Below are 25,466 nucleotides of genomic sequence, written 5' to 3' on the forward strand. Positions count from 1 at the left end.
CGATGGATTGCTATAGCCTTCATAGAGTCATGAAAGATCTGCCAGAACCTTCAGGAGCAAAGGACAAAGGCAAGGTCAAAGAAGATGAAGACGATGATGACAACGGGAAATTCCAGAACCCATCCGACACTATCAACGTCATCTTCAGCGGCACACCGAGTATTGCTACCAAGCGGTCCTAGAAACTAACCCTCCGAGAGATTATGTCCATTGAACCAGCAACGCCTACATTCCTCAAGTGGTCCAAGGTACCAATCACCTTCTCCAGGAAGGATCAGTGGACTAGTTTCTCCGACCCAGGATGCTACCCTCTCATCCTGGATCCAGTAATCGAAGGCTCTCGACTCATAAAAGTACTCATCGATGGCGGCAGTGGTCTCAACGTACTCTTTGTCAAGGCTTTGAGGAAGATGGGCCTCGATGTTACGGATATGCTCACACTAATGAACTCTCCGTTCTACAAGATTGTCTCAGGCAACGCGGCTATAACCCTTGATCAAGTGGTCTTACAAGTTACCTTCAAGACCAAGGATCACTACCGGACCAATTACATCCAGTTCGAGGTAGCTGATTTCAAGACATCGTATCACGCTATCCTCGGAAGACCCGCACTGGCCAAGTCATGGCCATCCCACATTACGTGTACCTAGTACTCAAAATGCCGAGGCCCAAGGGAGTATTCTCCCTACGCGGAGACTTGAGGAGATCATATGACTGCGACATGGAAGCCGTGGAGCTGGCAGTGACTACTCAGGTGCCAAATTCAATGATGCAAGTCTTCACTACCTCCAAGAAATTGTCCCCGACAGAACTCAAGATCCTAGAGAAGAAGTCGGGGGAAACCAAGGTCAACCCGGCAAGCGAAGTTGATATCAAAGCCATTGACCTCGAGACCGGCGATAGCTCCAAAACTGCCCTAATTGGCTTAGGGCTGGATCCCAAATAGGAAGACGCGCTCGTCAGCTTCCTCCAGGTCAACCGAGACATTTTCGCATGATAGCCATCTGATATGCCGGGGGTACCGAGGGAGTTGATCGAGCACTCACTGAATGTGGATCCCAAAGCTACAACAAAACGACAGCGACTACGCCAATTCACCCAAGACAGAAGAGAAGCAATCAAAAAAGAATTGGCCAAACTACTCGTGGCTGGCTTCATAAAAGAAGTCTATCATCCAGAGTGGTTGGCTAATCCCATCTTGGTGCGGAAGAAGAACAACAATGAGTGGAGGATGTGTGTTGACTATATGAACTTCAACAAGTACTATCCAAAGGATCCCTTCGGGCTCCCTAGGATTGGTCAAGTCATCGACTGGACGGCTAGATGTGCTCTACTCTATTTTATCGATTGCTACTCGGGGTATCACCAGATAACTATTAAAGAAGAAGATTAGATCAAGACCATGTTCATCACCCCTTATGGAGCTTTCTGTTACACTACGATGTCCCTCGGGTTTAAGAACGCAGGCGCCACAAATCAACAAGCCATCCAGGAGTGCTTCAAGAAGCAACTACACCGCGACGTAGAGGTGTACGTGGATGACGTGGTCATGAAGACCAAAAATCCTGATGACTTGATTGCGGAGCTAGAAGAAACTTTCACAAGCTTGCGAGCGTTCCGGTGGAAGATGAACCCAACAAAGTGTGTGTTCGGTATACCCTCCGGTAGACTACTCAGGTTCATCATCAGTCACCGACGGATTGAAGCTAACCCTGATAAGATCACCGCCATCACCAATCTGCACGCACCATCATGCACCAAGGATGTCCAGAAACTGACTAGATGCATGGCGGCTCTCAATAGATTCATCTCAAGGCCTGAAGAACGGGGACTACCTTTCTTCAAACTACTCAAGCAGCAAGATAAATTCCAATGGACTAAGAAGGTGGATCAAGCCCTCCAACAGTTGAAGGACTTCCTATCAAAGCCACTAATCCTCACGGCACCAACTCCCAACGAAGACTTGCTGCTCTATATCACCGCGACTACTAATGTCATTAACATGGTGATCGTGGTTGGAAGACCAGAACCAGGTCATGTTTACAAAGTACAGAGGCCCATCTACTTCATCAGCGAGGTGTTGTCAGACTCCTAAACCAGGTACCCGCTAGTCCAAAAATTATTATATGCAATACTACTCACCTCGCGGAAGCTACAACACTACTTCCAGGAACACAACATCTCCGTCGTCACAAACTTCCCCTTGGGAGAAATTCTCCACAATCAAGATTCAACAGGAAGAATCTCCAAGTGGACAGTAGAACTTGGAGCACTGTCCCTAGATTTCAAATCAAGGACTACCATGCATCAAGTCTCAAGCACTAGTCGATTTTATGGCAGAGTGGTGGGAAAATCAAGTACCAAAACCACCAGAACGCCCAGAGCATTAGATCATGTACTTTGAAGGATCACTCAAGCTCGAGGGCGCTAGTGCAAGAGTACTCTTAATCTCTCCCAAATGCGAACAACTAAAATACGTGTTGCAAATCTTCTGGGAGGTGTCCAACAACGAAGCCGAATATGAAGTGCTTCTACACGGGCTCCGCCTGGCAGTCTCATCGGGAATCAAGCGATTGTTGGTCTACAGCGACTCACTGGTTGTTATAAATCAAGTTAACAATGAGTGGGATTGCCACAAGGATAACATGGACGCTTATTGCCTGGAAGTATGCAAATTAGAGAACAAGTTCTCTGGTCTAGAGTTCCATCACGTGGCTCGTGACAACAATGTAGCCGCAGACATCTTGTCCAATATTGGATCTACTTGTGCCCAAGTTCCAGCTGGAGTTTTCGTCCATGAGCTACACAAGCCATCCATATGAGCTACACAAGTCATCCATAGTGGAGCCGGCACCTTCAAAAACCACCGATCGAGACAACGATGTGCCAGACCAGGAGGTTATGATGATTGATGTAGATTGGAGAACACCTTTCATTGACTACACCAAGGAACACAAGTTACCTCCAGACAAGACAGAAGCAGAGCAAGTCTCGCGGCGCGGCAAGAATGTTGGCTTGCAAAGTTCTTTGATGGTTGGCCTCGCATTGGAGTTTCATTTTCTAAATGTCAGCTGGTAAGTTGAACTCAACCTGTGTATCAGCTAACGTTGAATGGAACACATTTTATGTTAACATCTACCAATGTAGGTTGTGGTGCCTTGCTATGCATGCGGAAGTCTTGGCATGTTTGCATTCGACAAACATGCTAGAATGATAGCTATAATTGACCCTTCTCTAGTTCATCACAATCTTGTGTATAATCATCCATCCTACTACTATCTTCCTAGAATACAGAAGATTGCTAGAACGTATGATTGTGCCATGGATGAAATAGATCCTTCTTGGAATGATGACATTTACGATTGGAACCATATATATCTGTGCCTTCTTCCCAAGACATTTGATAGGTAACTTTACCTCATAAGATGAATAAATCATTTTTTAGAGAAGTTTAAATTTAAAGGTTTCTCTTAACTTGCCCAGGTGCCTGACTGGGTTTTTAGTAATTGAGCTCATGAGCATGTGGGATGGTGAACGGATTCATGGTTTGCTCAATGTGGTTAGTATTGATATTTCCTTATCCATCAATCTCCATCTCTACATAATTTCCTGAGTGCTGATAGCTAATTTTGTTTTTTCCTCATTGAAAGGATTCAAGACTCCTCAGGAAGTGGCTTCTTATTGAAGTCCTGAAATGCAACTTTAATGAGAGCGCAGATAACATATCAGAAGATGTAAGAGTCGTTGTTTGCTCCATAAGGGCCACAGATGTCGAGAAATACATCTAGATGTAATATTATTTGTTTCTATTGCCTAGAAGGGTAGCAATGCACAGCTGTAACTATTTATTTTCCCAGCATGGCCAATTACTTCTAGATGAACATCAGTCGATGAACTTGGATATTTGTTGATCCATCTATCTATCAATAATACAATTATTTTTCTCACCTAGAATTGAGCTTTTGTACTTCCTCATTGACGAAACATATTTGAATAATTGTTGATCCATCTATGAATAACTGGACGTGGTATCGCATGTGTAACTCTGACACATGCATAATGCATCCCTGATCTTGCATGCAATGAAACTTTGCTAATTATAAACAGGATTCATGTAATTGACCAATATTCATAGCAACAATGAGTCTATATCTCATATCTCGCTGCTCACAAGTTCAAGTACTTATCCACCATCACCTGATCCTGCATCCTAGGAAACTTTGCTAATTAAGCAGGATCGCATGTAGTTGATCAATAATCATGGCAGCAATCATTCTATACCTCTTATCTCACTGCATATAATTTTAAGTACTACTTAAAAGGAACTTTATGCTCAGAGATCGTGTAATTTTATTCACACAAGTCTGTGTTAGTCAAGTAATAAACAAGGTAAGTGAAAGTAAATCACCAATTATATGTTGTATGGAAACTAATATTCGACATATTACTTCATTGATTAAAAGTAAATCACCAATTCATTGATTAGTTTCCTAATCAATCAATCAATCAATTGTATGGTAGGAAACTAATCAATCAATCATATTACAATGCAAAGGAAATTAATCAATCAATTTTGATAGTCAGCTAAAAGTAGTTATGGGGGAAACTATATTTAAGATTTTCGGCATATTACTTCATTGATTGAAATTAAATCACTAATTAATTGATTAGTTTCCTAATCAATCAATCAATCAATTGTATGGTAGGAAATTAATCAATCAATCATATTATACAACGCAAAGGAAATTAGTCAATCAATTTCAATAGTCAGCTAAAAATGGTTATGGGGATTTGTATACATCCTAATCATGACCAGTTTATTTTTTCCCACCAGACACAAACTTTCAATGCAATTGCCTGACAAATCGCCTTCTCCTCCCTAAGAGGAGCATCGAAGAGCCGCTTGAGTCTCTCACACACGGCAGCAACGTGCCGACTGATGTAGAGTATCATGAAGAAGAAAGCACTGAGGCAGAGCCAACAGATGAAGTAGAGGATGGTGAATGGATTCCAGAAGGGAAGAGGATGGTGAATGGATTCCATAAGAGGATGGCGAAGACACTAATTCTGAACTAGAGGAGTGCGGAGAAGAAGAAGATCAAATGACCGCACCAGAAGAGGAGGAGGAGGATGAGCACGACGATGACTGGGACAATGATGAGGCAGAAGAGGGTGAGGACTACCAAGCAGAAGAGGAGGACGAGGATGGGCAAGACGATGACTGGGATAGTGACGAGGCCGAAGAAGATGAGGACTATCAAGTAGAAGATGAGGCCGAAGAGGATGAGGACGACTACAACGAAGAAGATGATGAAGAGAAGATGAGGACAAGCCGTAAGAAGAGAAGATGTCTAGATCAAGATGGTGTTCAAGAGATGGCTGGAGCAGTGCATGAGCAGCCTCGCAGTGAGAACCAAGGTTCCAATAGCAAGGACAACGTGGACAAATCAGGTAGCTCCGATGAAGAGAGCCATGAGGAGAGCAGAACAAAAGATATAGTTGATTAGGGATTGTTGGATAATATATTAATTCTTGAATTTCCATTTGTTTGGCTATACTCTGCGCATTTTGTTGAATTTTATTTTTAACTATTTCGTCGATTTTGGCTAATTCTATGTGCCATTTCATGAATTGGATAATTGGAATGGACAATTTGCTTTATTTTGCCCCTAAAAATGATATTTCTTTTTTGAGATTAATAACCATATATAAGTTAGTATTATATCCAAGATCTAATGCCTTTTTAGCAGTCGCACGTGTTCAGAAAGAACTGTATTGTGTAGTTGCCAGAAGACATGAAAGGACCATTGAGTATTGGCGAATCATTGGAACAAAACGATGCAACTTCTCTGGATCGCTCGCGCTGTTTCATCGCACTACTGCGCCGATGCATAACCACAACGTTTCCTCCTTAATAGTTCCGTTTCTGAACTGCACCGTTCTTTGAAGTGTAGGAGGTGTAGAGCCTCATACATATGGAAACAATGTCAACCCTGCCACATTCCCCGATTGATCCTTCAGGGCTGTAGCCTCCCAAGCTTCCGCAGGTTGTCTTAGATGATGAGGAGGAGAAGGACTCTATCGCAGTGTCATCTGATGGTGAGCATGGGTCCTCGGCTGATGAATTCTACGGTGTCAAAAGTGATGAAGACATCAGTGAAGGTGTCGATAATGACAATGACGACAGCAACAATGACAGCGACGATGGCGAAGACGATGACAGCGATGATGGTGAAGACGATGACAGCGACGACAGCAGACTACCTAGCAAAAGCCGTCGTGTGGACGGCTCGAGTGAGAATGGTGGAGGTCCCGGCTACGACGACGTCGCGTAATCTCCTGGCTGACCTTCCAAAGGTTGTGATATATTGTATTAATTCCAATCTTCTTTGTAAATAGGTTGTTTATCTGTAGTTGGAATGTCTATGGATGTCAAGCAGAATTACTTACATGTATTAACCATTGTTTATGGAACATGTAATCGTGAATGTCTATACTCTGCGTGTTTTGTTGAATTTTCATTTTTAATTATTTCATCAATTTTGGCTAATTCTATGTGCTGTGTCAAGATTTGGATAATGGGAATGGACAATTTGTTGTATTTTGCCCTTAAAATGATGTTTCCTTTTGAGATTAATAACCATATATAAGTCAGTATTATATCCAAGATCTGATGCCTTTTTAGCAACCGCACGTGATAAGAAGGAAAGCATGCACGAGACACATCAAGTAAATCAAGTAAATAAAGGAAATTAACTAACATGTTGTGGCCAACACAAAATCATACGCAGCAATTAGTGATTGATCTGCATGCATGCAAAGAAGGAAAGAATATAATATTTTTTGACAATTAGGTGTGAGCAATATGGCAAAAATCTGGGCAACAATGGACAATTGTTTTATTACCTTATAAACCTTATACCCGATTATATATATGTGAGTCCTATGCTATTGAGGCACTTGCTAGCCCACTCATACCTGTCCGTTTTTTTGAGTGCCGAAGCGCTGAAAGTTGTGCCGTCCATTCATTGCTGCTCTCACCCGAGAATCCAGGATGGTGAGAAGTGCTCCGTGCATCAATTCAATTGTTCAGTTTAGTTTTTATATGTTCATATATATATATATATATATATATATATATATATATATATATATATATATATATATACACTCATAGACATAGGTTATAGAGGTAGAAACCATTTTAAGGACTTGTTATTTTCAGATTAGTTTAACATATTGTTTCAGTTGTGTTGTTTTCCCATTTCTCTGGATGCCTTATCTTCCCATAGAATTTTCTTATTAGCTTCCAAATCATGGTAGTGCCAGAACACTTATGTTGTATTTCATCTGATATTTAATTGATCTTTCTTCTTTGACTATTGTAAACCTGATTACTCACGCACGTGTACATCCACTAGACCAACATCTATTATATATTTATTCAGAACAATTCTGGTGATTTCATAAAACTGGCGATTGCGATGGCTCTACCTCATGGGACTGAGGTGGATGTAGTAGCAGTGGTAGCATTTGTTGGTCCAACGGACTACAAATTACTTCATCCATATGGAGCAAGGGAGATCTGTTTGGCGGGCACATAGTTTTATTTAGTTACACATTTATTTAAATTAGAGCATGTCTTATTCTATAATTTTGTATAACCCATCTACATTATAAACCATCTTTGTTAAAGTACACTAGCATTCCTCCATTTGGTGGTCCATCAAAACGATGTCGACGAGCATAAACAATTTCTCGCAGTAGATGTCCACAACCACATTGCAATGGTTGCAAAGGTTGTTGTAGATCAGAATATGCGTAAGTACCAATGTTCCATCTATTTTGTTGTGGATTATGTTTATTTTGACTTGTGATACATTTTGATGTTATCATGATCTCCAATTACAGGGTGCCTGGTAGGAACTGGATTCACTACAATCAGTTTTTGTGAAACTGCAGCGCACCTATGGATCACATCACTTGAAGGTAAACCATTATCATTATTTTGATATAATTCCATGAAAAATATTGCTTGTGAAAAAAATAACGTTATTTTTTTGGCAGATGTTAGAAATTCTTTACGAATGGACAAGGTTCATGAATGCGTTAAAGAGGCAGTGGCCACTCGATTTGACTATAGTCATACATACTTCGATACACCGCCATTGCAGTCTAATGTAAAATACGCCAGATCTTTGAAGTATCTGTATGACTATATGTTTAGGTTAGGTGAAGAAGACGACAAATGCATCCGTGTTCTGTAACCCAATCCGGCAATTGTCCAAATGTTTTATTTTTTTAAAGTTTCAGTTTCTCATAACTAAACTTCTTGTAATACAGTGAAGCACAAACTACGCGTCCAATTGCTTTGCATATAGAGTGTGTTCCACGATTATGATTATAGTTAGTTGATGACATTTGTTAATATATGCAATGTTTTTACCTCAAAGACAACGTAATGTTCTACAGCAGGTGGATATTATAGGCATCATGAGAATTATCAAAACACATACATGATTGCAGTGCCAAATGTAGCTAAATAAATTCTCTTTATAGTATAGATATATAAAAACAAATATGATGACCTGATTAAGTATATAAATTGGATAGCAACTCAAGTTTACATAAAGTAAGTTTTAATTCTGGTTGCTCTAAATATAAATAATTATAATGCTATTTTTGAATTATATTAAAATGCATGTCATGTTTGAATTAATACAACATGAATATGGGAATATAACCACCAAAGCTCGTGATTGGATGCAAACCGAGCGGTGCACGGAGCATTTTTCGGCGACACCGGCAACGAGGGCGATCGTGCTGCAATCAGCATCGGGATCATCGCAGCCGGCAATGATTGTGTGTCCCATCAGATGATCACAAGCCAATCCTGTAAATGATTGTGTGTCAAATTCATTCGCAAATTAAATAGGACACAAATCTAATTGCGTTGTAGGTGCATGTGGAGACCAATATATATAATAAGGAATCAAATATTATGTAAGGAATCATATGGTTGTTTTCAGATCCCACGGTTTCATTCTGATCATTAATCAAGCTTTACATATGTAAGGAATCTAATTCAAACACACATGCCGGTACAAACAAGAATGTTGCAGTGGTTCATGAAATGGTTGCCATATATTAATGTTTGGTAATGTTTGAATTGGTTGCCATATTGACGAAATGATGGATCGGATTGCATGTAAGTATAGTGCACTATTCAAACCAAAATCATTTGCTTCCATATAAAGCCTTCCTGATCTGATTGCATGGTTAAATATGACTTTGCTTTGTCATATTTAACCATAATTGGAACATAGAGATTATGGTGATTTCACTTTAGTTTCCTTCTAAACACAGTTCTGAAGGCCCGGTGTGAGCGTGAGCCTCTATATAAACTCGTGATAATTGCAATCACAGATCCACAGATTCAGATTGTACTCTTTGCCCAACGAAGATGACAATGATGATCTCATCTGCCTCGTTAGTGGATCTAGCGGATGCTATGTTAGAACCTTATGGCACCGAGGTGGACGTCTTTGCAGTTGTTGCTTCAGTTGGCCCTTGGGACTACCAACAATATAGTCCATTAAGTACCAGCGAAATTTGCTTGAAAGACACAAGGTTGGGCTTCCGGTCTAAACTTCATGCAATTGATTATGCATTTTCTTCATTGGTTACAATATTATATCACTTCCCCTGTGTAGCAGTTGCATCTCATTCCTCCAAGTTCTAACTACCTACGTACAGGGGCATAGTGCAGAATTCGTTGAAGCACAGATGAATAATAAGTTTGTAATGGCTACTAGGGTTCTTGTCACTCGGGATAGAAGTATGAGTTCATTGTTTAAATCTTATCTTAATCATAAATAAAAAAATTTGATTTTTTCTTCCATGTACACCCACAGATTCTTTGGAGGCTTATTCACACAATACCATTATTTTTTTTATAAGGAAACATGCCTCTGGGAATCATCGATGGAAGATGATATCATGATTTATTTATTTTTTAAACGATAGATATTCCACTTTTCATTTCATGACCGTGCAGGAATAAGAGAAGGGCTACGAGTTTGCGCTGGTGCACATGATGACGTAAAAAAAGCTGTTGACGCCGGCTCTTACCATGTAAGGAACCTAGGAAAACGTTCACGTCCAATCTTGGAAAAACCTTCTATGGAGGATGTATACGAGCATATGATTAACGGCAATCATCAAGACGTGGAGGTGTTCGAAGAAAATAATACTCGTACATGTGGGAGTGTTAATCAATGTAGTTTGTTTATTTTTTAATAAATATTTGAATTTGGATTGTTAGTTATATATTATTTCAGTTTTAATTTCGATAATAATATAGTAACTATTTATTATTACATTATACATGCTCTTGTATGCAATCTTTTTATATCACGTGCGTGCCGCACGTGCACGTCCACTATACGCCTAAATCTCGAAGAAGTAGGAGCTACGCACGTGCACGTCCACTATACGCCTAAAGCTCAAAGAAGTAGGAGCCAGACGGGCGTGGACACTAGTGGAATGAGAGACGCACAAAAAGTCCCATTTGGATCATATAATTGATTTTAAATAGCTAGATTTTGGATGAATTCTCAAAAGCAGGATTCTGGATACAATCTTGATGCTTCTGTTTGGATTCTGGATTTAGTAGCTGATTCTACGGATGTTTGGTGCATACATTTCTTTAATGCTCTTAATGAGCCCACTCCAGCTTTTGGGATTTTTGAGAATGCTTATGAAATCTCTACTAAAATCTGTCCTGTTTGAAAGCTAGCTCAGAATCTAGCATCATCAAAACGGGACCGAAATTGAGCCAATGCAACGGCTTAAACTCGAGCCCATCTGCTTTGTGACCATTTTAGGAACCACAACATCCTCTTTTTTTTTTCCTTCCCAAACTCTATGTGGCATAGAAACCGCAACATTCTCATTCTATTTTTTATTGAAAATCCTACATGACATGCCAATTAATAAGAATAAAATTTTCTAGAAGTAGCCTCAGGTTCGCTAAATCATATTTTTGTGATGTATATTCAACTCATGTACCATTTCATGGCTAATTCAGCACTACATTTATGTGCTAATTTACTCCCTTCTTTTTACGGCACTGCTAGCGTCCGGACGTTCGATGTGAATTTTTCTATCGGACGCTCCGTTGCAATATGAAAACAAACTGTAGCATTAAAAATCTATAGTTGCAACGTTGAAAAATATGCGAAAAATGACTACATCGTTCGACTCTGAGATAAAAAATTCCCACCACAATATGAACATTATGTTTTATCAATATTTATTATGTAACATGCAGAAACAATAGTTACAACATCGATACATGTCCAGCTGTCCAAATTTTTTCAATGATTCTGGATGTCCAAATTTTTTTAATGATTCTGGATGTTACCATTACCGTTCTTTTTATTCATCGGCGCATCGCACGGTGCTAGCCCCGAAGCACCCGGGACGAAGCGGAGCAACTGCACTCTGCACACGGCCATGTTCCGCAACAAGGTCCTGATCCGCGCCGCCGCCGCCGACTCCGACTCTTCCTCCTCCCCAGCGCTGCCGCCATTCCGCCTCCGCCAGCTCTCGCTCTCAGCCCCCGCCCCGATCCCCGCCCTCGACCTCGAAATCCTCTGCTGCAGGCTCTCCCGCCGCCACCGCGTCGCGTGCCTCCCCCAGCCCCCCGCCGACGCCCTCCTCGTCTTCCAGGTCTCGCACCCCCCACCTATCCGGCTCTCCGCACCGCATGCACGACTCGTCCGTTCGTGACGACGGGTTTTTAACCCTGCGTGCTCCCGATCGTTGCAGGGATGCCAGTCCCGCGAGGCGGCCGAGGCGGTCTCCGAGATCGCGGCCGCGTTCCCTGGGGCCTCGGTGAGCGCGGCCTCTCCTCCCACGCCGTTTATCTGCTCGACGTTTTCCCGCAGCACTACATGGAAACTGTTTTGCGCTCCGCTTGTAACGCTTTACCTGTCCATATGTATGCATGCTGTTTGGCATTGTAGGTGGGCGAGGAGGAGGCGCTGGAATGCTCAGGTGAGCTGATCGCAAAAGCCGTCGGGTGTGATCTGCGCTCCATGATGCTTGAACATGGATGGAGGTGTCTGGGAGAGAGTATTTACGTGGACTCGAAGTTTGATCAGAATCAGGAGAGGACTGATCTCTGCGCGGTGAAAGTGGTACAATACTTTTCACCCTTTATTTGGAGGCCTGTGGACATTGTTGCACGTTCCTTTTTGTGCAAATAAATGTCATGATGTTGCTGCTCTGTATTTGGAAATGAACATTCAAATCGGGATTTTAGGATGGTCAGTCGAGGCTCAAGGTGAAGCAAAATGGGTTAGAGATGGTTAGCAATACAGCGCACGTGACGGTGTGACCATACCACTGAACCGCGTGCGACACGTGAATAATCACAGTTCAGTTTGTGCACAAGCCCAGGTGTTTGGCATTCGACAAATGGGTTAGAAATGGTTAATTATGCAGTGCGTGTGACCATGTAGTAAAAAATGAACCGTAGGTTCAGCAACATCAACAGTCTCTAAACTTCAAAATTAGCTTATTTTTTGGTCTTTGGCTATTTGAGTAATCCTCAAAACTCAATAATTCTTCTCTTCATAACTATATGTACATTCTGGTTCAGTGTCATGATCATCATGAACCAATAGTTGCCATCCAATTCCAGTTAAGCATTGACATGTGAATGCTATAATCTCCATTTATGAAGCAAGAACATGCCTTTAAGGTCAGTAGATATAAAGTCATTTGTGGTTCAGCTACAGAGGTTTCAAAATAATGGAACAAACAGTTTTAGAAATATGAATCTGGAAAAATTGGATGCCACTTGTATGTCGCGATTCATTTGTGAAATGCTCTGGATAGACTACTTCTACCTTCTGTTATTTTCTAGTATAAAGTATAAGCTCTTGATATTATGATGCTGGTTGTTACATAGCTTTTGTTATTATATTTGTGGTCAAATTGCTACAGGAAGTCCGACTAGGGACAAATGATGATTTTGAATTTGTTGTCTCACCTGACGCATTTCGCTACACTACTCATAAGGTACCCTTCAGTTTTCTTCTTCTTTCCGCTACAGAGAAGAAAATAGTTCCAGTTAACGAAATCTATGTCTTGCTGCTAGATCTCTGATGTTGCTAGCTCCAATATGATGGAAACATTTCAGCACAACAATGAAGTGGTTTTGGATATCTTTAACATTCGAACAGCTTGTACAACTCTCCCCGCACTTCAGGAAGGCCATGTGATTGGTAATTTATATTTTTCATATTACTTTACTTGTTAAAACTATAGTTTGTTTTTGTAAAGATTTGTTTTCATCTTTCGTAGGATATAGAAAGATGCTCCCCTCAGAATGCTGCTTGGACAAGTTTATGGAGCTTTGTTTATTTAAGGTGATACATGATGTTCCTTGCCATATGATCATTGTTCTTATTTAATTTCATGCTTATTTTTAAGAGCAGATTCTCTGGACGACTTGTGATTTCATTTTTTTTCATAATTTGTGTTCTGCAGCATGGGTTAGATACAAACTATGATTACCATGTAGCAGTCAAACTTACTTATGGAGCTTCATTGGAAACAAAATGGTTATCACTTCCTTAATATCCTATTTGTATATATTATGTTGCCCTGAAGATATTAGCATATTGAACATTTCCACTTCTCACATTTATCTATACATGCTTTTGATTTGCTTTCTTTCGTTTATAAGTAGGTGGCCTTCTTCATTAGTTCTCCAAGGTCCAGGGCTTCAACCGGCCTTAAAATCTGTAAGAGTATCAAAGGCAATGTCTGCCTTGCAATCCTTTGTAGAATTATTGAAAGGTAAGGGCGTGCTGTTGCTTCCATTTGTGAAAAATAGTCTGTGTGAACTTTCATCTGTCTTCGTGATTCTGGTTGTTTAGATCTGTGCACAATGACACAGACATTCACATGCTAAAGATTCAATATTTTCCTACTTTTGCTGTCATTATTATTTATAGACAACCTTGAGTATCTTTACGTTTTAATGATTCTGGGAAATAATGTTTGTACACACTGGAATTGTAGCTTCTTGAATCCTAACTAACCTTTCTCTTTATTTCAGCTTGGATTTTCTTTGGCCATAATAAACTAATAATTAAGGTACAGTAAAAGCAATTGGTCTTTTGTAACTCATTTTGTCAGATTTGAGTTCTTTTTCCTTGTCAAACTATTCAGTGGGCACGTCTTAGCTGCTATGAATGGCTATCCTTTCTTCATTTGTCTTAAAAGTTAATGCTCTTGCTTAACTATGATAGCCTTTATTTCTTTATATTTTGTTATGCATAGGGACCATAGCAAAGTTAATGCTCTCGTTGAACTATGCTATTTACAGGAACAGGTTCTACTGAACTGCTCTTCAACTCTGCCTACTTGGGATAAGGCTGCAAGTAACCTGACATTACACAGTTCAAAAAATGATAATATCGAGGATCTTGATTCAGGTCATTCAAATATTATGTCCAAAGGTCAATCATTTATTCTAGGTACATTTTTCCAGAATAACTTACATGTTTGCATGACTGAATTTTTTGTTCTATCACCAGCTAAATGCATATATATTTTTTCTTCTGCAAGACTTTCGCACCCCAAAACCTGCTGTCCTTTGTTCATTGAGGGCAAAATTGTTGAATACCGAAGTTCACAAGACAGCTCATCCTTTGGGTGACAATTACACTCTCAGTTGCGTGAATCCTATCAATGATGGTTTTCAATCACAACTGGTTGCTCCAAACAGTTCATATAAATGTAAGATCAGATTTTTGTCACCTTCAATTTTTCTTACCATCAAGATATAGAAATAAATTAGGTCAAGTTAATTGATGATGTTTCTCATTGGCAACAGTTTGGTGTGCAAGTCCTATTTAAGAAGGGTTGGTTTGTCTATCTTTGTTCCTTCATTTCATTCATAATTTGTGTGACTACATTTTTTTGGGGTAAAAGTAGGAGAGGACCCTATTGAATATATTCATATGCGACTAGGATATCTGTACAACAGGTCCTACAAGGTCAAACTTTCAAGCATAAACAAGGCCCACAGGACTTGAGGTGTTAACTGCCAAACCTGATGTAATACAACAAGACTACTCTTCAACCAATGTGATTCAAATGTTGCCAGCTTTCCGCATGTGCTAAAAACTCCATAGAAACCATTTTTCTAGGAGCATCATATCTGAATCCAACATTATTTTCCAAAGATGCTTGTTAGGAGGCAGCTTGTCAGAGCTTTGTATTTCTCTGCAGCCAAATATCCAGCAGGCCAGTAATGGACCTACGACCCAGGCTGCCTGGGCTGCTGCCCTGGTCTAAGGCCCAAAAACCAATGGACATCTAGCAAAAATTAGACAAATATCAAGAGAGAAAAACACATGACCTTCAATTAAGCTGGGATCATCCCTAGTCCTAACCAATTCCTGGATCCGCCCGTGCAGCAGGCCATGCTAATATAATAAGCTCTTTGAAGATCAGTTTTCCTACTAAAAGTTATCCCATCTTTTCTCCAATCTCTCAATGATCTGAAGAGGGAGATACAAACTAACTCCTACTAAATCAGAATATAGTTATGCAGTAATATTTGTGTTCGAGACTTAGGACATCTCTTCCTTCTAACTAAAATCTTATGCAGCACATGTTCCTTTGTTGAAGCCATCATTCAGCAGAAGTAAATCAGCAGAAAAAAGGAAATTGAGATATTCATCAGGCAAGTATTTATCAGTTTATTGTACAATTATAAATGCATGCACATCTACTAGATTTGATCATATTGTTGATTCATTTTCTTAATAATTTTTTGTTCCATTAATAAAAGGCATTTCTCCTTACATTACATCTAACCATTGTTGCATTAGAACATCCTGATGCGGATAATTCAAACAAATCAAGTCATCTTGATGCTGTAGCAAATCATGCTAATCTTGTTAGTTCGTCAAGTGCAATTCTTCACATGCCAGTCATTCAGGTATGGACTTAGCTCTTAGCCAGAGTATTAGATATCCTTGTAGACCAAGCCATATTACGATACATATCTAATACAGAGGAAAAACTCACATGACCAAATATTATTTGCCAAATGAAGTATTACCATATGCGGGCCTCAACAACGGCATATAACTGTAACAGGATCTGTTCATGTGGTAGCAGCGGCGTTAGGGTTTAAAAAGTGTCTATTTTTTTGTTGAGGTTGTTAGTTGCTATTTATATTATTGTTCTTTTTTCGTCTTTCAGAGCAGGGTTTGCCTGCATTTTGGAAGGCAGTCAATTCCTGTAGTTTCTCCAGTTTGTACATCAAACTTCCTGTCCATCTGAATGATTCCCTTATCTCCCCTCATAATGTGTATGCAGTAGTGCTAGACTGTATTTTTTAAATAAATAAGAAACATTTTGAAATTGATTTCAGCTATAAATTCACTCCACTAGTTTTATGTCAAAGTAATCTTACATAGAGTTTGTAATGGTCCCAACGTGCATACTTAGAAAGCATGAATTTTGAGCAGCATGTGTTAATCATCATTACAGGTTTCTGAAAATCTTGGAAGAAATCATGCAGAGTTACTGAAGGACAGAAGTCGAGGAGGTGGAATTACCAAAGGTATAATTAATCACGAAACTGTTCTGTCTTCACGTATCATTGTAGGACAAAGTATCTAATATTCTTTATTTGCCATGCAGACCAACAGGATTATTTAGAAACAAAGTTGGACTCAAGAAGGAAGATAAGTCCTTTTATCTTTTCTATGTTATCAGAAATGCTGTTTAGTAGTAACAAATAATATAAATTGCAAATAAAAAATGAAACCTTGATCAACAAAATGTTAAAAAACACTTTACATCTCTTGAAACCATTTTAGTAGAGGGTAACATCTTAGGCTCATTGGTATCTTGTAATTTAGACAAAACCATGCAACTCAATGTACTCAATAAGGGGAAGTGATGCAGGCCAATGATTCCGTTGCTTGGTTTGATCCTTTCCAGTCCATTTTTTGTGTTACGCATGATCATCCAGTTGGAATATTGAATAAATTTTAAATATTAAGGCTTTTGTAAATTGTGGAAACTAGCTGGAAATTGTGAAAGGAAGAGGTAGGAAGAGCTCATCTGTTGCAACTAATATGAGAAAAGGAAGGCAATTGATCCCCATATCGTTCACATTTGTGATGCGGGCATGTGGCCATGTGGGTCGATCTAATTTTGCCAGCTTTTTCGTTCAAATAATGGTGGTTCTGTGAATAATGTGTGCTTCAATAATGTTGAATTCATACTAACAAGGTTGCTTCTTGCCTCCACCAACTGCCTCACCTTCTGTACAAGAGTCAGAGTGGCAGCTTGCACTTGTTTTAGTCTTGCATACAGATGACATGAAAAGGGAATTCTGTACTTCTTTGGCTCCTTATATGCTGTAGGTTGTTCCTCCTTTCATGTCTTGAGTCCACTCTTCACAATTGCTTCGAAGCTAATTTTGTAATTAAATTTTCAGAAAACAATTTTTTACTTATTCAAATGTGTTTTGTAATCTAATAGCTTGCATTATAGATGTGTTGCCTCTTGACTAGCATGAATTAGAGTCCAGCATGGTTGCTTGTTCTGTAGGGCTAAATTCCATGTTACCTTTTTGCACAGTAAAGACTACACACCAAGTATCCAAGAAGTGACAAAAGCAATACCAGACATTGAGAAAGATGTGCTTACCGCAAAGGTGGTAAACACAAAATTGAATTCTGTTGTTGCCAAGGATGAGGTTACTGCAGAAGCAAAGAGAAAGGCAAAGCAAGATCTTGACAAGAATGTGTTGACTGCTGTGACTAAACAGAAAACAATGCCAGAAATTGTCAAAAATGAATTTGCTACAAAGGTGATTAATCAAAATTCCTACTGTAAAAAATAATCTTCTTTAACTATATAATATATCTTATGATTGATCAATCAATGAACTAAAAACTTTAGATTGAATTCCTCAGGTGAGAGATAATCAGAACGATGACCTTAAGAAAAAGGTTACAAAGTCTAGGGCGAAGGCAGTTGACAAGGATATCTTAAATTCAAAAAGGACAAAATCAAAGCCAGATGTCGCCAGTGATGAGTTGATAGCAAAGGTGACAGCCATTTATTTCGCATTTTCCTCATGCTTTACCTAAAGATAGTTAATCTTCTGCTTTTTTAATAGCTTGATTTTGAATACATTCAGGTGATCGATCATCATAGGAGAGGTGAGCTGCGTTTGCTGACAGTCGCTGATCTAAAGAGCTTCCTCGGTGCAAAGAAATCAAAGGTTGGAGGAACAAAGGAAGTGCTAATACAAAGAGTGACTGAGCTCCTTGCTTGACGGATGCGTCGCTGTTAACAACTAAGTAAGAGGTTCCAACCTAACTTGCATGTGAGATGTGCACGGTACTTGTTTTCTGGCGCTACTTGGTTGCACTGAGAACCAGAAGATGCATGTAAGTACAGTCACCATAAAATCAGAGAGCCTTTTTACAAATTACTTGGGAGATACTCCTTCCGCTCCGTTGTTTTAGTTTTTCCCAAAGTCAAACTTATCTAACTTTGACCAAGTTCATAGAAAAATATATCATAACATCTAAAATTCTTCACAAATGCACCAACAATGGTGTTCTCAATGTTGTAGTCTTGTAGACACTGGTGTATTTTTCTATAAACTTTGTTAAGATTAAGGTCCTGTTTGGCATGGCTCCAACTCCGGGTGGAGTTGCTCCACTTCAGAACTCCACATGGAGCCAGCTCCGCTTCAAAACTCCAGAACTAAAATGGGGTGTTTGGCTAGATGGGTGCTCTCAGCTCCAAAAACCATCGATTTCAGTGTGGATTGTCATTGTTACCCCCAATTAAGGCCCCACTTGTCATCCTCTCTATCCTATCTTCTTCCCCTGGATAGTTTTTGCAGTCGGGGCAAGACGGCAGCGGGGCTGGGCGGCGGGCAGCGGGGTGGGCAGCGGCGGGGTGGGCGGCGACGGGGGTGGCGCTGGGCGGCGACGGGCGGCGATGGGGGTGGCGACGGGCAGCGACGGGGATGGGGCTTGGGTGGCGGGCGGCGACAGGCGGCGGGACGGGGCTGGGCGATGGGGCGGCTTGGGTGGTGACGGGGGCGACCGGCGGCGGGGCTTGGGCGGCCAGCGAGGCTCGACGATGACGGGCAGCGGGGCTGGGGCGGCAACGGGCGGAGCTCGGCAAGTGGGGCAGGGCGGCGACGGGCGGGGCTTGTGCCGGTGGCGGGGGATGCTGCGGCCAGCGGCGGGCTACGGTGGCGGGGGCGACCGACAGTGGCCAAGACCCGAACGGCGCCCTGCTGTCGTGAGAACGGAGGGAGGCGCGGGACAGGGAACAGGTAGAATAGAACGAAACATTTTTTTCCATAACCAGTGGTATTGGTAGGGAATTATCCACCAACTCCACGAGGAGGTTCAAAAGAGGTTTCTGGAGCAGCAAAAGAGGTGCTCCAAAACTCCACCCCCATTTGCACTACAGCTCCATGGAGTTGGCAACTCCATGGAGTTTTAGAGTTGGGGTGTTTGGCTGAATTTTTTGATGGAGTTGCTGGAGTTTAGGAGTGGAGCCGTGCCAAACAAAACCTAAATTAATTTGACTTATGACAAAACTAAAATGATTTATACATTTTGGAACGGAGGAAGTATTAGGGGTGCCACCAAATTTGGTACCTAAACAGCATCATTGCGTGCCTACACGAATGGTATTTTCAAATAAACAGGGGGCACTTCCGGTTGCGTTGGCAAGGACGGTAAATTGGTTCATCACATTATCACAATTGTTCACTCATGGTTGTAACAGAAATAATAACCACAGTGGATACAATACAATGATGACCAAACAAAGAACACAATAGAAGAGTACGTGTTGATTGCACCAATACAGATCGTACATAGAATTGCTACTAGTACTAGAACGTGGCGCTGTGGCAGTCAATGGAAACATCTGATCCCACTGAGAACTCTCATGGCCTCTTATCTCTTGTACCCTCATCAGCAAGAAAACAAGCAGAAAAACCGGACATTAGATCTCTTCCAGAATAGAGGGGCAGCTTCTAGCTAAATGGTCGAAGCCTTCAGTTGCCTTCACACCGCTCAGGTTCAGTGGGAAGCCGAGGAACTGAATGCATGCCTCCTTAAGCCCCCGGCAATGGTGCTACTCAGCTAACGCCAGGACGGTTGCTGCAGAGTCCCTATTGATGAGCTTGCACAGCTTCTCTTCGCAGATCAGCTTCAACCTCTCCAGGTTATACCTGTCCGCCGCGACGAGCAGGTGCTGAGCCATCGCAGCCTCCTCTTGCTGATCCATGCCCAGGTCATCTGGTAACGTGTCGGTGTACACGAAACCGAGCAAAACCCTGAACACTCGTGCTTCCATGTCATCGACACGGATGCTGGCGCCCTCCTTCATCGGGCCGAATAGCTCCGCCTTGAACACCTTCGACCGGGCCGCAAGGACGTATCTGAGAGCACTGAACGTCTCGCCGGCGACCTGGAACGTGACGTCGGCGCCGTGTTTGGACACGAGGAGGTCGCCGACATGCCGGTGCAGGTCCAGCGGCGGCACCACGACGAACGGAGCCGCGGCTCTCGTCTCCTCCACTCGAAGCTCCGTCGTAACAACGATGTCGCACCTGATCGTGAAGCTGTCGTCCTTCAGGTGCTCCGAGTCCTCTAGCCATGCCCTGTCGATGAAATCGTGGTAGCTCAAGTAACCTCTGCTTTCTGAGGAGAAATCGAACTGCCCCGTCGTGTGGGTGTGCGACGGCACCGGTTTCCCCGCCTGATCGAGCAGGCTGAACTTGGCGAGCGCCTTGACGGGCTCGGCGACGGCGTTGGCGGCGACGCCCTTGTTAAGGCCGAGGTAGACGGAGATGAAGGCGGCGTAGCTGGAGTTTCGACCTTTGGGATAGTAGTGGATGGCCCAGGAGTGCCCCCCCGCGGTGAAAGGGCAGGAGATGTAGTTGCCGGTGGGGAGCTTCTTGCTGTAAGAGTACTCCTTGATGTCAAGCAGGTGGTGCCAGGTCTCCGTCCTCCCGACGATGGTGGAACGCGACGGTGCGCCCAGGTCGTCGTCGGAGGAGGACGATGGGGATGTCGACATGGTGGCCGGCCGGATTCGAGCGAGAGGGTTTTGGACTTTTGGTTGGCGGAACGGAAGCGATTCTGGTGGCGAGCGAGGCTTTCAAAGGCAAGCAACTCGCGTCGTGGTTTACATATGATCATCTACTCACAGGCAGGTGGGAATTCGGATCGTAAAGGAGACAGAAAAGGAAGGCGCCCGTACGGCAACTACGAAAGATTACTGAGAAGAGAAAAAAAGGTTGTGACAGAAACGCCCTGTGGAGCGAGTAATATACTACTTCCTCCGCCCCAAATTATAAATTGTTTTAGTATTTCTAGGTTCATAATTTTTATTATACATATAGATATACACTATGTCTAAATGCATAGCAAAAACTATATATCTAGAAAAGCTAAAAGAACTTACAATTTGGAATATACACTATATCTAAATGCATAGCAAAAACAAAAGCTAAAAGAACTTACAATTTGGAATGGGGTAGTACTAATTAAGATCACGTCGTTAATACCAAATCTTGTTGCATAAGGTCATCTCGTATCACGTGAGGTACTTCAGATCAAGGTTTTAATTTTTTTTTAAGATATGCATAGCACGTTTTTCATTAAGAAGAGAGGTTTGAAAACAACAACAGCACTCCACCACCACCATAACCGTAAGAAACTCGAAGAAACAGAAAGACAACATGGAAAAGGAAGGAAACAACAACCTAAGCCGGAGGCGGCAGCCTAAGGTGCAGTCAAATCTAGCCCAATCCTAGAGCCTCACCTCTTCCAACACCACAGGTGCCAGAGCCATAGGTTGTAGAACTACCCGTTCGTGTACTCTATGATTCCGCTCCTTCCAAAGTGACCAAGTGACAAACCAGACCAGCGAATCAAAACCCTTCCGCTGAACTTTATCAACTTTCTTCTTAGCGTGGACCCACCATTCAGCAAAAGGAATCCCAAGCTGGGGCATCAGCCACTGAAGACCAAAGAACCTGATGACACGAAACCATGTCTCTTGACTATGCACATATCCCGTGAGCAGGTGGTTGTTGACAGCTCTTAAGTACCAATTCTAGGCCGTCAACTCCTGCATAAATATCGGAAAGATGAACATTAACCTAGTGGTAGGGGTTTATTAATAATCATTTCCACAAATGTTGGTGAATATTTGTATGCAGGTAACTTATCCTTAGAAAGGAGACGGAAACACACCCAAAAGACAAAAAAACACAACTCCAGCCAATCAGGAAAGAGCACACAGATCCATGGACCCACATCAGGGGGTAAACTGCCTTAATTTGGCGCGTGCACCCTGCACCGACTCGAGGGCCCACCAGGCAGCGTCCTAGACGAAAGGCAGCACGACAGGCAGTGCCTAGGGTTCGGCCGAACCCATATGGTTTGGCCAAACTGGCCCTGGCACCCCTCATGCTCAGCTTCCACGTAGCAGCCCTTGGTGACTTCCTAAAGGCTGTTATGACCGTTTGGCTAGGCGTTATCGCCTCAAAGCCTTGGATCCTTCTAGATGGCACAAGGAGAATAGTTAGAGGAGAAGATTCCCTTGAGATGCTTGGAGGATCTCCACTCTCCCAAGGCACCTCCACTCTATAAATAGTAGAGGGGGGCCTCATTTGAGGACGCACAACACCATCCAAGAGAGAAGTAGAGCTCCACTCCAAAGGCAAAGCCTTGCCTAGCTTGTGCTTAGAACAGGGAGAGAGTGAGGGGTAGTTTGGGAGGAGTGCCGGGGTGTCGGCAGTCTCCTCCTAGCTTGTACCTCTACGGATGCTGGCTTCCTTTGAGTAAAGTAAATTCGTATTCGTGATTCCTTCCTATAGTGTTATACTTGGTTCTTATATGCATGAGTAGGTTATTATCATTGCTATGTTTATATGCTTGGCTTATATGCTCATATGCTAGTCATATACCCTTGCTATCATAGTATAGGCTTGTATGCTCTCATGTGTGCCTTGAGACCTTGATACGGTATACACTAGTAGTATTTATATTTAAGTGAGATCAGTTCTCTTACTCGTGGGTTCGCCGCTCTGTATTTATACATAGTGCTATAGTTTGCTATAGGTGCACAGACGTAGTTAGACTGCAGTAGTAATCAGTAGCGTAGATGTGATGTTTGGGCTAAGGGTTATCCTTCGTTTGCCTTATATCCCACGGGCCGTAGAGGTAGGCCATAGGTGGTGACAGCCCTATTGGTCCTTCGTAATCCTTCATGTTCGGATATAGCGTAGAGCCATTGGCCGGAGGCGCATGACTAATTCGGGGTAAGCCGGTGCCCGAAGAGAGTATTCTGACATGAGAGATCGACCTCTAACTTATCTATAGTGTTATCTTAGGAATCCTCTCTACCCTCGCCACTTATCTTGGTGTGTCCTTAGGCCGACTAGAACAGAAGTTAGTGCACACACGTTCCCTTGGATTCGATACCCTTGGAATGCTCTGAGGTGAAAGCTACAATGGTATCTGTGCACTTGCGATTTATTTGCATTTGTTAAATACCCAACAACCTTTCTGGCGCCATTGTCAGGGAACGGTTGCTGCATCTTTCTTTTTACCTAGTCGTCCTCATATCTTTTTAATTTTCTTTCCTTTTACCTTTACCCCCGCTACCCATGGAGAAGCCTTCCTATCAAAGCCTCTCTACCCCAAAGGGCGAGTTCTATGAGCCACCATCAACTTCTACATCTAGCTATGAACTCCGCCCTGGCTTTATAGCCATGGTTCGGCATCGACCCTTCTCTTGAACAATTAATGAAGATCCCTATGATCATTTGCTAGAGTTTGAGGATCTGTGTTCGTGCCTGGTTATCCCAGGCATGACACAGGAAACTTTGAGGTGGAAGTTGTTTCCTTTCTCTCTCACGGAGAGGGTGGAGCAATGGTACACTCGCAATGTAGGGAGTGTGAATGATTGGGAAGAACTTTGAGTTGACTTTTGTTACTCATTATCCCTTTTAAAACGCAAAGCCTCTCTTCTGAGTGACATCCTCAACTTCGAGCAATTAGAGAAGGAGTCCTAGGTGCAGCATGGGCTAGGTTCTTACGCCTTTTGGCATCTAGCCTAGACTTGTCTATACCCGACGATGTATCATTGTACATCTTTTGCTCATGTTTAGACATGAAATCTCCCCTAGATCTCGACATCACCGCCGGTGGTGCATTTGCACACAAAACTACAGTGGAAGGAAGGGAAATCCTAGATTGCCTCTTAGAAAACTCTTTCTTCCCTACCGACTATAACGAACCCCGCTGAGAGGAATCCGAGTTGAGCCATGAGAGTCTCTCAATAGCCAAATCCAAGCTTTTACCTTCCACATCCCATGATTTGTCTGTTGAGCCCTCTCCCAAACAACGGACATCAAAGAAAGAAGATATCAAATGAAAGATGCAAAATGGCAGCGTAAAGGGCAAGGATAACTTTCCCCTATCCCTTATAACCGTGGCGGAGATTTCACGGGTAATGGGCCGATGTTTCGCTAATTAGCGGCAATTACAGCCTTATGCACGTAAGACAGATTTTTTCAAACTGGCAGAAGCAGAAAGGTCACGGTAACAGATTGAAAGACCCTTATACTTCCCGGAACTAGTCGGGTAACGGCTCGGGGGCTGCGTATACCGTGCCCGTTGGATAAAAATTCCTTTTTCTTCAAAGACCAAGACAAAGATGGAACAAATGCAGATTGACCCTCAGATTGATTCTTCGAGTCAACCTAAGGCTCGGAGGCTACTCCATATGGAGTGCGATTTTTATCGCACTTCCATATAAAGGTTTGAAGATAGACTTCTCAGAAACAACGTCAGATGAGGAGTACCTTCCAGCCGCATGACAGTACTCAAGTACTCGAAGACTTGGCCACGACCAAAGTACTCAAAGAGCATCAGAAAGTAGTCGAGCAACGTCTGCAAAAGTACCCGAGGCTATTACATTTGACTACAAAGTACTCAGGGGCTTGTCGGGCATACATCCATGGGCCCACGAGAAGGCTTGTACGGATCCATACACGGAGAAGTACACTGAGACATACAAGGACATGGAGACTATGATACAGGGTGGCGTAGTCTACATGGACTACCAAGAGACTAGTCATAGACAAGGAAACTACTCTTCCAAGTTAGAGTAGAACTCTGCAATCGTATCCAACTAGTACTCTTGCAAAAACAACTACCCAGTAACCCTGCTCCCCCGGAATATAAGGGCGGGCAGGGACCCCCTCAAAACAAGTTCAATCCAATACAAGCAAACAACACACAGGATGTAGGGTATTACGCGATCTAGCAGCCCGAACCTGTCTAAATCGCGTGCCTAAG

General features: G+C 42.3%; 1 protein-coding gene and 1 pseudogene across 1 annotated transcript; one reads left to right on the forward strand and one right to left on the reverse strand.

Annotated features, from left to right (window-relative positions):
* Window positions 1-11,302: 11,302 nt before the first annotated feature.
* LOC117837900 (uncharacterized) lies at window positions 11,303-18,653 on the forward strand. The gene is made up of 18 exons (XM_034717711.2): window positions 11,303-11,733; window positions 11,833-11,898; window positions 12,030-12,203; window positions 13,015-13,089; window positions 13,169-13,295; window positions 13,375-13,439; window positions 13,561-13,634; window positions 13,763-13,872; window positions 14,135-14,172; window positions 14,405-14,555; window positions 14,647-14,817; window positions 15,695-15,769; window positions 15,918-16,027; window positions 16,585-16,657; window positions 16,738-16,781; window positions 17,684-17,917; window positions 18,024-18,158; window positions 18,251-18,653. Exons 1-18 carry the CDS (start codon window positions 11,419-11,421, stop codon window positions 18,386-18,388), a joined length of 2,175 nt encoding a protein of 724 aa, XP_034573602.2. The 5' UTR covers window positions 11,303-11,418; the 3' UTR covers window positions 18,389-18,653.
* Window positions 18,654-20,091: 1,438 nt separating this feature from the next.
* LOC117835420 (BTB/POZ and MATH domain-containing protein 2-like) lies at window positions 20,092-21,171 on the reverse strand (annotated as a pseudogene).
* Window positions 21,172-25,466: the final 4,295 nt, after the last annotated feature.

This window comes from Setaria viridis, chromosome 9 (assembly GCF_005286985.2).
Source record: "Setaria viridis chromosome 9, Setaria_viridis_v4.0, whole genome shotgun sequence".
Classification (NCBI taxonomy): domain Eukaryota; kingdom Viridiplantae; phylum Streptophyta; class Magnoliopsida; order Poales; family Poaceae; genus Setaria; species Setaria viridis.

What these genes read in the sequence shown, in the direction of transcription:
- LOC117837900 (XM_034717711.2), top strand. Translation starts at nt 11,419, where the DNA reads ATGTTACCATTACCGTTCTTTTTATTCATCGGCGCATCGCACGGTGCT. An exon ending in TCCAAACAGTTCATATAAAT is followed by an intron (nt 14,818 to 15,694) that starts GTAAGATCAGAT and finishes AATCTTATGCAG; the next exon opens with CACATGTTCCTTTGTTGAAG. An exon ending in AGGAGGTGGAATTACCAAAG is followed by an intron (nt 16,658 to 16,737) that starts GTATAATTAATC and finishes TTTGCCATGCAG; the next exon opens with ACCAACAGGATTATTTAGAA.